The following is a 15,937-nucleotide window of genomic DNA, read 5'->3' as shown; positions in this document are numbered from 1 at the left end:
AGTAACTAATCCACTTTAATAACATTCTCAAGGGCTTGGAAACAAAAATGTCTCAATAAAAATCAGTGCTTATTATGATGATTAATATTGAATGTCATATTTGAAGACATTGGAGCCTCTCACCTCATAGATAGGGATGGATTGCCAATAAGATATGTTCTGCGCTGAGCACACTGTGAGACTGCTAGATATCTGGCTCTGTAAAATGAAAAACTTTATTTACTTATCTTTTTTTGCTAAAATGAAACACAATGACAATAAACTCTTATTACTTAAACTTTAATCTCTGCGCAATAGTCATCATCGCATTTCCAATTTTATTATACTTGTGAATTTCAGAGCTGCCTAGTTTTCAGTGGTTTCAGCCACTGGATTGAAAAGGGGCAATTATATTGAATGCAAAACCGTGTGTGTTTTGTATTGAGTATAATTGACCCTTTAAATCCAACAGATGAAACCGCTGAAGATGTGGCGGCATTGAAAAGTGTTGCTTAGTAAATTCAGCCAATAGCATTGTCCAATGTTATGAGCTTCACTGCAGCAAGAAGTATATGCTAGCACAAACTGTGTACAATATTCATGAATCCAGCCTTTCAATTCACTAGTACAGTGGTGGCCAACCCGCGACTCTTCAGCCACATGCAGATCTTTTGTTGTTGTGATGCAACTCGGCAGTACAGCGGCCCCCGCAGACCCCCACTGCAATTGTGAACAGGGACACTACTGAAGCAATCAGAGGCTAAAGAAGCCTCTGATCGAATAGGAGAGCAGCATTCCCAGTGATGCAGTGCGAGGGTGACATCATGACATCGCCCTGACCGCATGGAGCCGGCAATGCGATGAGGTAACTAATGGGGTGCTACTTTAGGGGGTACTGCATAATGGGCACAACTACAGGGGGTACTGCATAAGGGGCACAACTACAGGGGGCACTGCATATAGGGCACAAATACAGGGGGCCCTGTACATGGGCACTACTACAGGGGGCATTGCACAAGGGGCATTAAAAAATTATTGAAAAGAAGGATTGTCAAAAGTCCCACTAATAAAAAAAAATCACAGGAAAGTAAAAAAGTTAAAAAAAAAGTATATTGGGAAGATTATGTAAATTGTGTATTTTCAATGTGCTGGGCTCGCTCCCAGCTGACTAAAAATGGGGGTGTGACACAAGGTCATGTTCCTATAAATGTCATACCAAACATGTGTGCACAAAAATGGGGCGTGGCCTTGTGACAACTAGGTCACGCCCAGGGAAATATTTAGAGAGGAGAGGGCCCGTGTTCACTTACCATCGGGGGCCCCCTCCTCTCTATCTGGTGGCCGCGGCGGCTGACACATTCAGTAGACTCCGGGACTAGTCTGTGCCCAGAGTCTACTGCGCATGCGCAGAACTCCAGGTCAGTGGTAGCTGCGGCCACTTTCCACTTCTGTTTAGAACCTCTCCAGCCGTCGTGGGAGATCGGAAACATAAGTATTTGGAAGAGTGGGTGCAGGGTGTGCAGTGTGGGCCCACAGACCCTGCACCCATTATAGATATGTCCCTGGTCACGCCCAATATGGTGCGTCATCACCGGGTGATGCGGTGGGCCAATGAGGGCCTGCCATGTCATCAACCCCAGAAGGCCGTGCGGTGGCTTATTTAAGCCACCACGTGCAACGCAGCAGGGAGTTGGGGAGAAGGATTGTCACTGGAGGAAGACCAGGACACGGATTGACACTGGGGGCATCGTGGGGAAGTAAGCAGGAGCGGATGGCTGCCCCTCAGAGATGCCCCTTTGGTGTTGTTTTCTTTGCCTATTGTTCTCCCATCCACTGTAGCACCACCGTGCGGCGTTAAGCCAAAGCCCCTGTTTTCTCCCATTGGTAGGCAGGCCACCGGCCTGAGTGCAACTAGGTCCCTTTGGTTCCTCCATTGTATTCCCTTTCAGGGCTACAGGAATTAGTGGAGGGTGTATGTCAAGACTGTGAGAGGTGCGTGGTTACCAATCCCACAGGACAGAGGGCCTGGTGCAGACCATCAAAACAAGGTGGCCCTTGGAACTTCTGATGGTGGACTACGCGTTGATAGGAGAGTCGACCAGTGTGTACCAGTACGCCTTGGTAATGACAGACCACTTCACCAAGTTCACCGTAGTAGTGCCAACCAGAAACCAGACAGCTGAAGCAGCTGCCAATGCCATCGTTGAACACTTCGTCCAAAGATATGGCTGCCCAAAGCGTATCCATTCAGACCAGCGCTGAGTGATGGAACGACTGTGCCTGACCTATGGCATGCAGAAATCTAGGACTACTTCCTTACACCCCCAGGGGAATGGGACCTGTGAACTGTTCAATCCGACTCTTTTGCAGATGTTGACAACCCTAGAAGCTGAGAAAAAGAGACGTTGGCCGGACTTCGTCCAGGAACTGCTGTGGGTGTACAACAACCGAGTAGACTGAACCATTGGCATCTCGCCCTACTTACTGCAGTTTGGTCGGCCCGGGAGAGAACTGCAGGACCTCGACTTATCCCTACAAGAGGGAAGAGATCAGTGGACCCAAAGTGGGTTGATCAAAGACGGCACCTGAGGATGGCCGGAGAGGTGGCAGAGCGGAACATCAGGTCCACGACCGACCCCCAGCCTGAACGGGCTTTGCTGGGAGCCCTTCTCAGTGGGGCTGCGAGTCCTGGTCCACAAGAAATGGCCAAGGAACAAGCTGAGTGAAAGGTGGGGGATACTGGCCTACATTGTCCAGCGGCAAGTTTCCTCCAATAACCCCATCTATGAGGTACGCGCCGAGGATGGCATCGAGGAAGTGCACCCTACACCGGGACATGTTGTGACCATGTGAGTTTCAGGACCCACACCCCCAAGAGCAGAAACCAAAGGAGGTAGCACACACCCCCAGTTTTAACCTACGGAGCTGGGGCAGAGAAAGAGCATCGCTGGAGGAAGACCAGGATGAAGATGGACACCGGGGGCAGCGGAGGCATCGCGGGGAACAACGCAGGAGTTGCTGGCTGATAAGGTTAGTCCTCAAGTGAGGCCCTTTCGGTGATGTTTTCTTTGCCCATTGCTCTCCCATCCACTGTACCACCACCGTGCGGCGTTAGGCTGAGGTCCCTTTGTTTTCCCTCATTGGTAGGCAGGCCACAGGCCTGAGATGCACAGAGCACTAGGCCCCATTGGTTTCTCCCATTGTTAGGCAGACCACCAGGCCTGTTGTGCACAGGGCATTAGACCCAATTGCTTTCTCCCTATAGTTCGGTGCTAAGCCGTAGGCTGTATATAGGTCGACACTAGGCTGTGGGCATTGTTACTGTTAGGCACTAGGCCTTAGGCTGCGCATGGGTCATCACTAGCCCATGGGGATTGTTACTATTCGGCCGCGCATGGATCGGCACTAGGCTACAAGCATTGATATTGTTTGGCACTATATGTAATAGGTGAGTCAGTGTTAGGCCATGTGCCTGGCATCTCCAGCTAGGACAACGTTAAGCCAGCGTTGGTAAGTCCTGGAGGGGGCAGCTTGTCCTACCCAGGTAAGCGGACACTAGGCCACGTCCAGCCTTGTCTGTAGCCCCGGCACCTGGCTAGAGCCCTATCCCCGCAGTCAGGCCCCCATTAAAGGCAGGCTGTGGTAGGGCACCTGTTTCGTATTGGGTTCTGTAGCTGTGTGTTGTGTTGTCTATCACTATCACTGCATTACTGGGGATAAGCATTGTTCCAGATTCTAGCATAGCAGACACCACACCCAGATCATGTCCATTGTTGTCCACCGTATTAGTTAAATTCAGGGTCCCAGGTGTGCATAGTTAGTCAGGTTGCTGTGGGTGGCACACACTAGGGAAATGAGGCCAGGGTATCCAGGTTGGGCTATTGTTGTTGTGCTCATTTGCAGGTGCCGAGATTAGGATCACCCATCCACCAAGGGGACAAGAGTACACTCTGTGAGCGTAATCTGTGTTTTGTGTGCTGTATGTGTGGTTCCTTCTTCCCCCTTCTCTTTTTGGGTGTATTTGTTAGGATTGCACCATTGTGCCTGGCACGTAGGTGTAACCAGTCTGAGGCCACAAGTGGCAATTATGACCATCCACTAATCCCAGTGGAGGTCGACCAGTCTTGCGGCGTCCAGGTCCCTTCCAGAGGCTCAGTGTGTACGACTTCTCTTACAGAGCAGACCGTCAAAAGCCACATCCGACCGGAATCCCAGGGCCGTCAGTAGGAGCGTCATCAGCAGGCTGAAGGCGAGAGTCACGGAGCGCAGGAGATAAGTGCCACTACCATACTTGCATGGCAGCAGGCTCACGCCCCGGCACCCACACCTCACAGTCTTGACAAAGGAAAGATTTAGGGTTATGCACTAAGGAGAGGGTTAAGTTTAGGGTTAGGTTGCAGGAAAGGTGGGTTAGGGCGTTAGTTTACTTACCTGCAGCTGTTGGCATTTAAACCATTGGGATTCTGGCATCGGTATTGCGACCGCCAGTATTCTGTGCTCCGGGATCACATACCTATCCCTTTTGTGCAACTCTATACCTTCAGGCAGGGCCGCCATCAAGGGTGGGACTGCCGGGACTCCAGTCCCGGGCCCGGACAGAGAGGGGGCCCGGGTAGCAGCGGCGAGGAATACACAGGCGGCAGGCACTGACAGGGAGAAGGTCGAAGGAGCATCGGCGCACCGGGCGCAACGCGGCAGCGGCATTAGAAATATGGAGCTGAGAGCCAATCACAGCTCACGGAATGGCAGCCAATCAGGAGCAGCTGCCATTCCGCGAGCTGTGATTGGCTCGCGGCTGGCTCTATATTTCTAAGGCCGCTGTCGCGCTGAGCCAGGTGCGCCAATGCTTCTTCAACCTGCCAGTACCTGCCGCCTGTGTATTCCTGGCCACTGCCATCACCCGGGACCCTCTCTGCCAAAAAATGCCGGACCCTGTGTTCATGTTAAAGAAAAAAACAGGTATGCTGACTGACCTTGCCCTGTGCCCCCCCTGTAGTCCAGTCAGCCTTCCCTGTGCCCCCCCCAGCCTTCTTCTGCCCGCACCCTCCAGGCCAGCCGGCCTTCTAGTAAAGCAAGCCTGCCATCCCTGCCCCTCCCCCAGTCCAGCCAGCATTCCATGTGCCCCCCCCCCAGTCCAGCAAGCCTTCCCTGCACCGTACCCCTTGTCCAGCCAGCCTGTCTTCCCTGCCCAAGTCCAGCCAGCCTTCCCTGCGCCCTCCCCAGTCCAGCCAGCCTTCCCTGCACCCTACCCCAACCAGCCTGTCTTCCCTGCCCTGCCCAAGTCCAACCAGCCTTTCCTGCACCACCCCTAGTCCAGCCAGCCTACCTGCCCCTCGCCCAGTCCAGCCGGCCTTCCCTGCCCTTTGCTGCCCCTAGTCCAACCAGACTTCCCTAACAACTTTCTCAAAAGCCCAAACTTTCAGAATTTTTAAACTGTTTTACGCACCAATTGATGCCCCACCCACATTATCCACAACTACGCCCACCTCTGCCGCATACCTACTGGGGGCCCTACCTATTTTGTCAGTACTGGGCCACACAATTGCCTTCAGGGATGCTGGGGTGGGTTACATAGCATCTCTGGTGGCCAAGCAATGCAGCGCAGAGTAGGACCCTTGACTGACTAGGTATTGCCATGCCCCCATAGCATCGGGCACAATACGGTTTAAGGGGCTTTCAGGCGACAACGCAAGCTTCAGAGTTATATTTCAGTAGTCGTTGGGGAGGCACACATAAATAAGTGCTTACAGAAACCTTTAGAAAGCTAGTGCAATCTGGAAATATACACTGCAAGATTTTTGCACTGTTTTTTTTTTTTATTTGTTTGTGTATTTTTACCAGTAAGCTATCTATGGAGTGATACCTGTGATGTAATAATTAGCAACATTTAACCAGCTCTCTGCCACATTTTATTTGTAATGCAACTATGGTACTTGTGCATGAAATCTTGAAAATTACCACCCAAACTACAGGGAAAGTAGAACTTGCACAGCTTCTCAAACTCAGTCCTCAGAACCCCAAACGGTGCATGTTTTCCAGGTCTCCTCACAGAATCACAGGTGAAATAATTAGCTCCATCTGTGGATCTTTTAAAATGTGTCCGTGAGTAATGAATACACCAGTGCAGCTGCTGGGTGACCTGCAAAACGTGACCTGTGCGGGGTCCTAAGGATCGAGTTTGAGAACCACTGCTCTAGTGGTTTTTGCTGAGATCTCTGTTCTGTGTGTTTTCAAGTAAGTTTTTGAGACATAAGTTATTGTATAACTATTTGTGATTTTCTAAAATACTACACTGACATTACCTGCTTTGTGAGTTGGATAATATGGTACATATATAATCTATTCTAGAGCATAGGTTCCCAAACAGTCCTCAAGGCACCCCAACAGTTCAGGTTTTAGAGATATTAATGGTTGAGCACAGGTGGTTAAATCAAATTGACTGAGGTACTAATTAAGTCACATGTGTTAAACCATGGATATCTCGAAAACCTGAACTGGTGGGGAGCCTTGAGGACCATGTTTGTGTTTGGTTTTTACACATTTACACTACATATAGGAATCCACTATTTGCTTGTACTGCACTATTTTCTGACATATTATTAGTTATGCTTTTGTTGTAACTTCACCATAAGAGGGACCACTACTGATCATACCAGACCCTCTAACATGGCCCCTTCTACCTGGTACAAAACATTCTGCTCATGGACTTCCCTCTTAATTTAAGATTGCAGTCACCTGTGTTGAACTAGTTAATCAATGAGAAAGGTGTACCAGGTGGAAAGGGTCATGTTGGCTGTTTGGTTATCCATGAAGCATAGGTCGTAAGAACATGTAGAGTGATAATCTTCACATGTGGAAGGACATAAGGCAAAGTCTATTGTAAGTCTGTTCCCCATCTCAAGGCCTTGTTTGAAAAGGGGGGGAAACTGTTCCCATGTGAAACTTCTGGCCAGTATGGTCTGATCCCTGCTTTATCCTTGGGGCAAACAATACATTCCAGGCGTCTGTTACAGATAATATTCTGTGTGTCCAGTGCCAAGTCCCTGCCAGCTCTGATAGCACATAAGAGAATCTGCAGAAGGACAGACCGGTCTGCAACATCCACAGGGATCAGACACTTCACAAAGAAAGTGAGACATTCAGAACAAGATACATAGATCTGAGAGACATACAGAAAGCAATACACCCATTGTCCTGGCAGAACTGGGAAGATAGACATACTGCACATTTCTAGGTTGAGAAAGAGCTATTGGGAGGGAGAGAGGAGACCTCTAGAGACAGAAGAGGAGATATCAAGAAGAGGAAGAGGTCAGAGTCACAGATACAACATGAAGAGCAAGGATTGTAGAAGCAAGAGATCCTTTATGATAAAGGGTTATACACGTTTGCTTTTGACATATTACCCCAGAATGTCCTCCCCGAGTCTGATACTTCTCTTGTTCTTGGCTCTGATTTGCCACAAGATGGGCCATAGCTGTGAGATGCCAGAGGGTGATCGTCAGATCATTCTGGACAAGGTGAAGGCACAAATTGTTGAGGCACTTGGACCTCCTCCATCCACTGCTTCCTCCCCGACACCATCTCCATTCCCGATGGGACCCTTGATGTTTGAGCAGAGGAGTCTGCGTAAGAGACACAGCCACAGTGGACCTGGTCTGGAGGACACTTCACAGGTCATTCTCTTTCCTTCGTCAGGTTAGTTGATGAAAAACACATGTTTCACAAGACAAAATTTAGATGAACCTCAATTAGCTGCGCAGACATAAAACAAATTTTTTTGTAGTAAGTCTCAGATACAGCCATGAAAATTTGGAAATGCATATAAAATCCATATGATGCAATTAGCAGATATTCATGTAAACTAATTGGAGTGTAGCCATACAGCATGAGCTTCTGTAATGTGCATTAACTAATTCAGCCCAGGTTGTTGACATTGCAAAATAAATGGGAAAAGCAGAAATGGATTATTATTGAGATGCAGTCAGGTTAGTAGGTAAATTAAATGGATGACATTCCAATGTGACTCCTTCAACCATGAACTAACCACTTATTTTCCTATTTTAGTTATCTGGAAAGAATTATTTCATTAATGAGATGTTTAAATACAATATACATAATAAAAGCTTAACAGAGATAGACAATTCACAATACAATTCATACATATAATCTTCACTTTACCACACAAATACTCAAAATACAATCTTACATGATCCATTACATAAGGGAAACCTTGTTAGTTGTATTTTTCACTTCCTACCAGCAGAAGTGATTTGAGGAAGCGATAGGTGCAACTGTAAAGGGAATTTACTTAGCCAAGGAGGTGTTTGCAACAACAGCTAGTTAAGGAATTGTCAATGAATGCAGGCTATCTTTAAGTCTAGATATAGCAAATGTGTTTACCAAAATGTGCCATTTTAATTTTAAATAGCAATCATCCTCCTAGTCCTTTCTCATAAAACAAAAACGGATTAAACTCAAGGACGTAGATATGATGGGACAGCACAGAAACAGTGAGAGGGGACTAGACCAAGAGTCAGATTTAAATATTTGCCATTTTTGGCAAGATACCAATTATTGTGCAAATTGAAGCAGAAAAAACATGAATTTAATGGTAGTTATCCTCACCCAGAAAAACTGCTTTATTTTGATGGCAAACTATAGATCCCAGCAAGCCCTGTTTCAGCCTCTCCCACATGAACTTTTTCACCAGGTACAAAATGCACTGCTCCTAGACTTCCCACCTAATTTATGATTGCATTCACCTGTGTTGAACTAGTTAATTGATGAGAAGGGTGTTTCAACAGGATGGGTATGGGATGCAGGTGCTCGAGATCCCGCCGTTCAAAATCCCGACGCTGGCATCCCTACAGGGTTAGGATACCGACACCCAGTGGCGGGCTGGGCCGGGGGGCAGGGTGCCATGTGCCCCCCGGGCCGCAGCGTCATGCGGGCCGCGAGCCGGTGCAGTCTGTGTCACTGTGACACAGACTGCACCGTGTATGTAGCGCTGACCGGACGGAGTCCGGTTAGCGCTACATAGCACAAGCACACAGCCGCCGGAGCCGGCAACTGTGTGTTTGCTGTAATCAGCAGCCGCTGAGAGTCTGTCAGACTCTCAGCGGCTGCCGCTGCTCCCACTGCAGGAGCCATCTTCCGGCTCCCGCAGTGGGTAATGGGAGAGATGTCGTCATGACGACGTCTCTCCCATAATGCAAAGCGGCCAGAGGAGCCGGTGGAAGCGTCGGGACCAGGAGCGGGGTTTCAGGTAAGTGGTTTTTTTTTTATTTTTTTATTAAGTCTCTCTCTACTATGGGGGCACTACCAAGGGGGGGGATTACTATGGGGGCACTACCAAGGGGGGGGGATTACTATGGGGGCACTACCAAGGGGGGGGGGATTACTATGGGGGCACTACCAAGGGGGGGTTACTATGGGGGCACTACTAAGGGGGGGATTACTATGGGGCACTACCAAGGGGGGAGTTACTATGGGGGCACTACCAAGGGGGTGGATTACTATGGGGGCACTACCAAGGGGGGGGATTACTATGGGGGCACTACCAAAGGGGGGGATTACTATGGGGGCACTACCAAGGGGGGGGTTACTATGGGGGCACTACCAAGAGGGGGGTTACTATGGGGGCACTACCAAGGGGGGGGATTACTATGGGGGCACTACCAAGAGGGGGGTTACTATGGGGGCACTACCAAGGGGGGGATTACTATGGGGGCACTACCAAGGGGGGGATTACTATGGGGGCACTACCAGGGGGGGATTTCTATGGTGGCACTACCAGGGGGGGATTACTACTGGGGGGCACTACCAGGGGGGTGGATTACTATGGGGGCACTACAAGGGGGGGGACTACTACTACTGGGGGAACTACAAGGGGGGACTACTACTACTACTGGGGGCACTACAAGGGGAGGGGACTACTACTAGGGGCACTGCATAGGGGGAGGGAACTACCACTGGGGGCACTGCGAGGGACCACTGCTGGGGGCTCTATATAAAGGGCAATACTGGGGGTACTGCATAGGGGGGAGACTACACCTGGGGCCACTATTTAAGGGACATTGCATAAGGGTTATCACTATTGGGGGCACTGCATGGGGGGGTGGACTGTTACTGGGGGCACTGCATAAGGGGTACCACTATTGGGGGCACTATACAAGGGGCCTACTACTGGGGGCACAAGGGGTACTGAACAGGGGGGACCACTACTGGGGGCACAAGGGGCACTGCATAGGGGGGGATCACTACTGGGGGCACTACTGGAGGTCTGCATAAGGGTGTTATCTCCTGTGGCACACGGGGGCACTGCATATGGGCACTACGACAGGGGGCTGCCCCTAATCTTTATTTTTACCTTGCATTAATCCCATATGGACCCGCCTCCTCCCTGAAACACTTGAGGGGGGGCGGCGCCGTAGCACGCACGTTCTTCGGGCACCGTAGCTACACGCTACTCCTCTGCCAGGGCCGCCTGCATGCATTTGCCCCCTAGGCTAAAAGTTGCCAGCCAGCCCCTGCCGACACCTGTCTGTCTGTATCTTAATCCTCCCCCCTCTCCCTAAACCTCCCTTCCCGGTGCCTAATACCTAACCTCCACCCCCCCAGTGCTTAAGGTGTCCGGTCTAAAGATCTACAGTAAAGCTGGCCACACACTAGACCAACTTTCATCCAACCAGCCAACTAGTTGATTGGTAGAAATTAAAATCTGTTAACATATGGGAGTAACTGATTATCAGCAATTTGCTCCTAAATGCCAGAAAACCAGATGAAAATGGTCGTCAGACAAGTTTGTTAAATGATCGATCTAAACAATTTGTTCAAACAACAGTTTCTGTCCATTTTCAGGCGTTTAGGAGCAAATTGCTGTTTGTCATTTGCTTTCATCCCTTACCAGATTTTCATTCCAACCAATCAACTAGTTGGATGGTTGGATGTAAGTTGGTCTAGTGTGTGGCCAGCTTAAGGGGTAAATTTACTAAAGTGAGAGTTTTTAGAAGTGATGTTTCCCATAGCAACCAATCAGATTCTACTTAACATTTAACTAGCACCTTCTAGAAGATAATAGCTAGAAGCTGATTGGTTGCTATGGGCAACATCACTTTTAAAACTGACTTCTAAAAACTCTCACTTTAGTAAATTTACCCCTAAAAAGGTAGACTCCAGATGTTAGACAGGAAATAGTTTGACAGGGGAAAAAAAGGTCAACACAGAAGGTCGTCAAGTACAAAAGGTCGACGTGCAAATTGTCAACACATGGTTTTTTATTAATTTTTATGGGTTAGGCACTTACCCCAACGATTAGCGTTGGGTACCAGGAGGGAGGGTTAGGCACAAGAAGGGAAGGTTAGTGTCAGGCACCTACCCCGACGGTTAGCGTTAGGCACCAGGAGGGAGGGTTAGGCACCAAGGGGAGGGTTAGGGTGAAGATTAGGTTTAGAAAACAAAAAAAATAAGTCGACATTTTCATGTCGGCCATATGCATGTCGACCCTTTGACCCTGTCAACCATTTGTACCTGTCAACCTTTTGTCCCTGTCGACCTGTTGCCTAACATCTGGTGTTTATCTAGACATTGTCTACCTTTTCACTGTAGATCTTGTAATCCATAACCGTGCTTAAACCTAACCTCCCCCTAGTGCTTAACCCTCCCCCAAACCCTGCTACTTACCTTAGGGATTCCAACGGTCGGGATTCTGACAGGTGTTGCGATTCCGGTGTTGGCATTCTGACCGGCAGAATTCCATCTGCCGGGACATTGAACTTATAATGTTTCAACACAGTTGGCTGCAATTTCATAAATTAAGAGAAGTACAGTAGTAAAGCATTTTGTACCTGGTGAAAGTGTCATGTTGGAGGTAGTGATGCCACCGATCATCGATGGCTTGCAACCATCGATGGTCTGACTTGTGGCAAGTGTTTCTTTCCTCCATCAATGTTGGCACCAAATGTTGAGCATACATCCATGGTGCTGTCCGATGGCCGAGGTCTGTGCATGCTAGGGATGGCCATCAACCATCGATTGTTAGAAAGCTTCAATGGCTGCACACTGATTGCCGAAGGTATTGCCATCAATGGTGGAGATGCAGATAGTTTTCCACCATTCATGGTAGCGATGTCCTCAATGGTTTTATTTTTACACTTGCACTGCAGCGCAGAGCCCCACGCCTCCCTCAGCTCCAAGTCTGGCAGCTTACAGACACAACATACAGTGACAGAACACATTGCTATGCTGGGATGGATGGCCTGCTAGCCCGCCTTTGTTTCTACTTCTAGCTGCTGACTTGACAGGCTCAACTGTCAGTCAGCAGTCCCGCCCACTTTCTCTATCATCATAGGTGGGCAAGGCGGATACTTCCCTCCTTAAGCACCTCTGGATGTGTGGTCAACCTCAGGGAGAAGTAGTCGATTACTCTGGCATCAGCAGTGGCCCGGCCGCCCATGCTCAAACCTTCTATGGTAGGAACCATCAATAGTACGCCAGTTCATAGTTTACTACCATAAATGGCTCTTTCAGTTTTCTCCATTGATAGCAAACATCGATGGAGAGCACACTGATGGCCATCCCTAGCATATGTGCAGCACAATCATTGATGGTTTTCTACTGATGGGTTAAAATCATTGACTATAGTACAGCCTTCGATGGTCATCACTAGTTAGAGGGTCTGCTGTTTCTCATGTGGGAGGTACATGAGGCGTGGCCTTGGTGTACAATGCTGTGCATGCGCAGGATCAGAGACAGCAATAAAGTGATCGCAATCATCACTATCAATTAACTGCAGACCTCTTATCAGGGGCAGGCTCTTACCTGAGCTGTTGTCCTGGCAGAAATTGATTGATAAATTGGCACAAACATAATTTCGTAATGCTGCAATAAGTAGTGGTAAGAAATTATTACTTACTGCCACCAATACTACATAGATCTTTCAGTGTTTAAAAATATTGCACCAGATTTGACTTACAAGACAGCCACTAGGTGTCTCTTATTCTGTACAATGTGTGCTTTCTATAGGCTGCCTCTAGGTGTCACTTACTGCATGATCATGTGTGTAATGCTTGAACTGCACATTCTTGTTCGCTTTCTTTTCTCTTTGTTCTGTATACACAATAAACTTATAACACACAAAAAGTTTATAATAACTTACAGTGTAGTATGTTGCCGGAGTATGCATTATTATTATATAGTTTATCAAACATATTCTTGTCTGTTAAGAATGTGCACAATTAATATTGTAATAGATAGGGTACAGAGCTAATGACTGTTTTTATGTACCGTATATGATCATGTCCAAAGAAATTGATGTATGGTCTTCTTGCAGATGTTCTGTGTGAGACTCCAGCTCTTGATAATACTAAGAATGAAGCCGACAACAGCTTTACCTACGTTTTCCGTCCATCATCTCACATCCTGAGCCGTAGAGTCTCATCAGTACAGTTCTGGTTTTTTACAGGAGAGTCCCCAGTGGACAACTCCACGTGGCCCCAAAGCATGCCCATGGAGGGTCCAAGTGTGTCTAGTAAAACACTGTCTGACCAATTTCTGTTCCTTGAGCAACAACTATCACCAAACGGATCTACCACAGTGGATGATTACAAGGAAAGTGATGGCTCTGTCTCGCCTGTTAATAGTACCAATAAAGAGGGATCTCTACAGACTCTGATGGACATCCAAGTACTGTCAGAACAGAAGCAAGTCACTGTGGCCACCTCCAAGGTACAGAGGATGAATGATTGGACTGTCTTTCATTTGGCCCCTGCTTTTCTGAATTATGTGACAAGGAGTCTTTTTGTTTTACTGGTCCATTGTCCTACCTGTCCATGTTCTGACCAACCTGAATATACCCCGTTCCTCATGTATAGCACTCGCCCAAGCCAGCGTGGCAGACGGGCTGGCATTCCATGGTCTCCTTCTGTCCTGGAGCTTTTACAGCGCCCTCCATCATTAGGTGCAGATAGTGCACAGTGTCATCGTGGTTCTCTAAACATAAGCTTTGAGGAGCTGGGCTGGAACCAGTGGATTGTTCATCCTGGAACTTTCCAGTTCCACTATTGCCATGGCACCTGTTCCCCAAGCCATGGCTTAAGCACTGCACTCCACTGGGGGCACTGTTGTGCTGCACAACCCAGCACCATGAAGCCTTTAAGGGTCACCACCACCACAGATGGCGGGTTCTCCTTCCGATATGAGACTGTCCCGAACCTGCTGACTGAAGACTGCGCTTGCAGCTAAATCTACTGTGCTTTGGCTCTGAAAAATGCCTATACAATATGAGGAACTGAAACAGAAACCACCTATTTCAGACTTAGGGGCACATTTATCAACAAGTTTTATGGAATGAGTTTTAAAACTCATAGCGCATGATAAATGGTGCTCAAGCCAATCCGCTCCCTCATTTTTCAAACAGATGACAGTTAGGAGCTGATTGGCTGGGGCACCATTATCATACACAACAAGTTTTAAAACTCGTTGCATATGATAAAACTCATTGATAAATTATCCCCTTAGCATGAATTAAGATTATCAGCATTTATTATGCAATAATCGAAGAAATTCAGTATTTGTGTTAGCATTTTGTTTTTAATTAAAATATTGTGTTAATTATTCCAGTTTAACATATTTACCAGAATCTGGAATAGTTTCTGACAATTGTTACAAAAGAACCTTTACTTGCACACTGTACATATGCACATTGGAGACTGAAGTAATATTTTGGGTATTTTAAGTTTATTAATTCACTATATACAACATTTAGTTACAAAAGCTGTACTCAATCCATTTATGTTATTGAAGGGGCCTATTTATCAAGCTTTACTGTGCCTTAAATCTAGCCAAAACAGCAGTTTCTGCATGACTTTAGTATTTTAGCAATTTACTAAATGATGAATGCAGGATATATCAAAGATATGTTCAGCTATGTAACAGGACACTGCAGTCCCTATTTTTGTCAATGGAGGCTGTGCCAATTTATCAAGCACACCCAATAGCTAAAGCCATCCCGGGATGATGTTAGAAATTGCAGCCTACACTTATACATACTATCACTTTATTTACTCTTGGCAGACCTGGCTATTATCTGAACCTCTGTCCCAGCAAGAACAGATTAATAAATAGCCCTGAATATTAATTACTTATTGTTGCTTGTGCAGCTCTAAAGCTGCATACATACACAACGATTTTGTTACCAACGATTTTATGAACGATTATCTGTCAGATTTTATAAAGTGTAATGAACGATTTTTTTGAACTACAAACGATTTTTGCATATTCCCTTAATGAAAATCTTTCAGTTGAGAAGTCTGACTGAACTACAAACGTGAACGCGCATGAACGATAATCGTTCATTGTTTGACTCCGAAAGTGAACAATTTTTTCAAACGATTATTGTTAAATGATATCTTTTAACGATAATCGTTCAAATAATCGTTGTGTGTGTATACAGCTTCAGGAATGATAATTTAGTGACTGAGGTGCCCCAGAATATTATCATCATTTATTGGGCCACAAATAGGCCCCTAATTCCTAGTGAATTGATAAACTGTTTCTCATTGATATTTTCAAAATCCAAAGAAATGGCTGCAAATATTGTTTATTTATAACATGTATACTCTAATTAATACATCATTTAAAACTTCTTTCCCCAAATTTGACCGCATTGCAGAGGCAGGACATTGGCTAAAGGCTGCCCACACACATGCAATGATTTTATTCATCTTAACCTGACTATACACACAGGACGCCCTTGCTACTCATTCTGATAGGACTGGCTTAGTATCAGGCTTCACGCTTTTTGGGAGCTATACACAGTTCGATAATGGTCCAATTGGCCGAATGTTGGAACAATATTGCAGTGTGTGGCCACCATCAATTGATCGATCTCCTAAATTGTCTTATTACTGTTTATACACACATGAAATGGTTAAGCTTGATGTTTGATGCATAGAAAAAT

General features: G+C 47.0%; 1 protein-coding gene across 2 annotated transcripts; it reads left to right on the top strand.

Annotated features, from left to right (window-relative positions):
• Positions 1 to 6,770: 6,770 nt before the first annotated feature.
• Positions 6,771 to 14,477, top strand: INHA (inhibin subunit alpha). Of its 2 annotated transcripts, XM_088472401.1 has the most exons (3): positions 6,771 to 6,858; positions 7,443 to 7,674; positions 13,310 to 14,477. In XM_088472401.1, exons 2-3 carry the CDS (start codon positions 7,443 to 7,445, stop codon positions 14,218 to 14,220), a joined length of 1,143 nt encoding a protein of 380 aa, XP_088328527.1. In that variant the 5' UTR covers positions 6,771 to 6,858; the 3' UTR covers positions 14,221 to 14,477. The 2 variants fall into 2 exon arrangements, with proteins under 2 accessions (XP_088328527.1, XP_088328526.1); XM_088472400.1 differs by having other exon boundaries at positions 6,805 to 7,674.
• The last annotated feature ends 1,460 nt before the right edge of the window (positions 14,478 to 15,937 follow it).

Source organism: Taudactylus pleione, unplaced genomic scaffold (genome assembly GCF_031769625.1).
Source record: "Taudactylus pleione unplaced genomic scaffold, aTauple2 ptg000122l, whole genome shotgun sequence".
In the NCBI taxonomy this organism is placed as follows: Eukaryota; Metazoa; Chordata; class Amphibia; order Anura; family Myobatrachidae; genus Taudactylus; species Taudactylus pleione.
Note: the sequence above shows the minus strand (reverse complement) of the source record. Positions and strands in the feature narration are given on the sequence as shown.

Coding starts and splice junctions, on each gene's coding strand:
- INHA (XM_088472400.1), top strand. CDS start 7,308: ATGAAGAGCAAGGATTGTAGAAGCAAGAGATCCTTTATGATAAAGGGT. Junction 7,675..13,309: donor CATTCTCTTTCCTTCGTCAG/GTTAGTTGATGA, acceptor GTCTTCTTGCAG/ATGTTCTGTGTGAGACTCCA.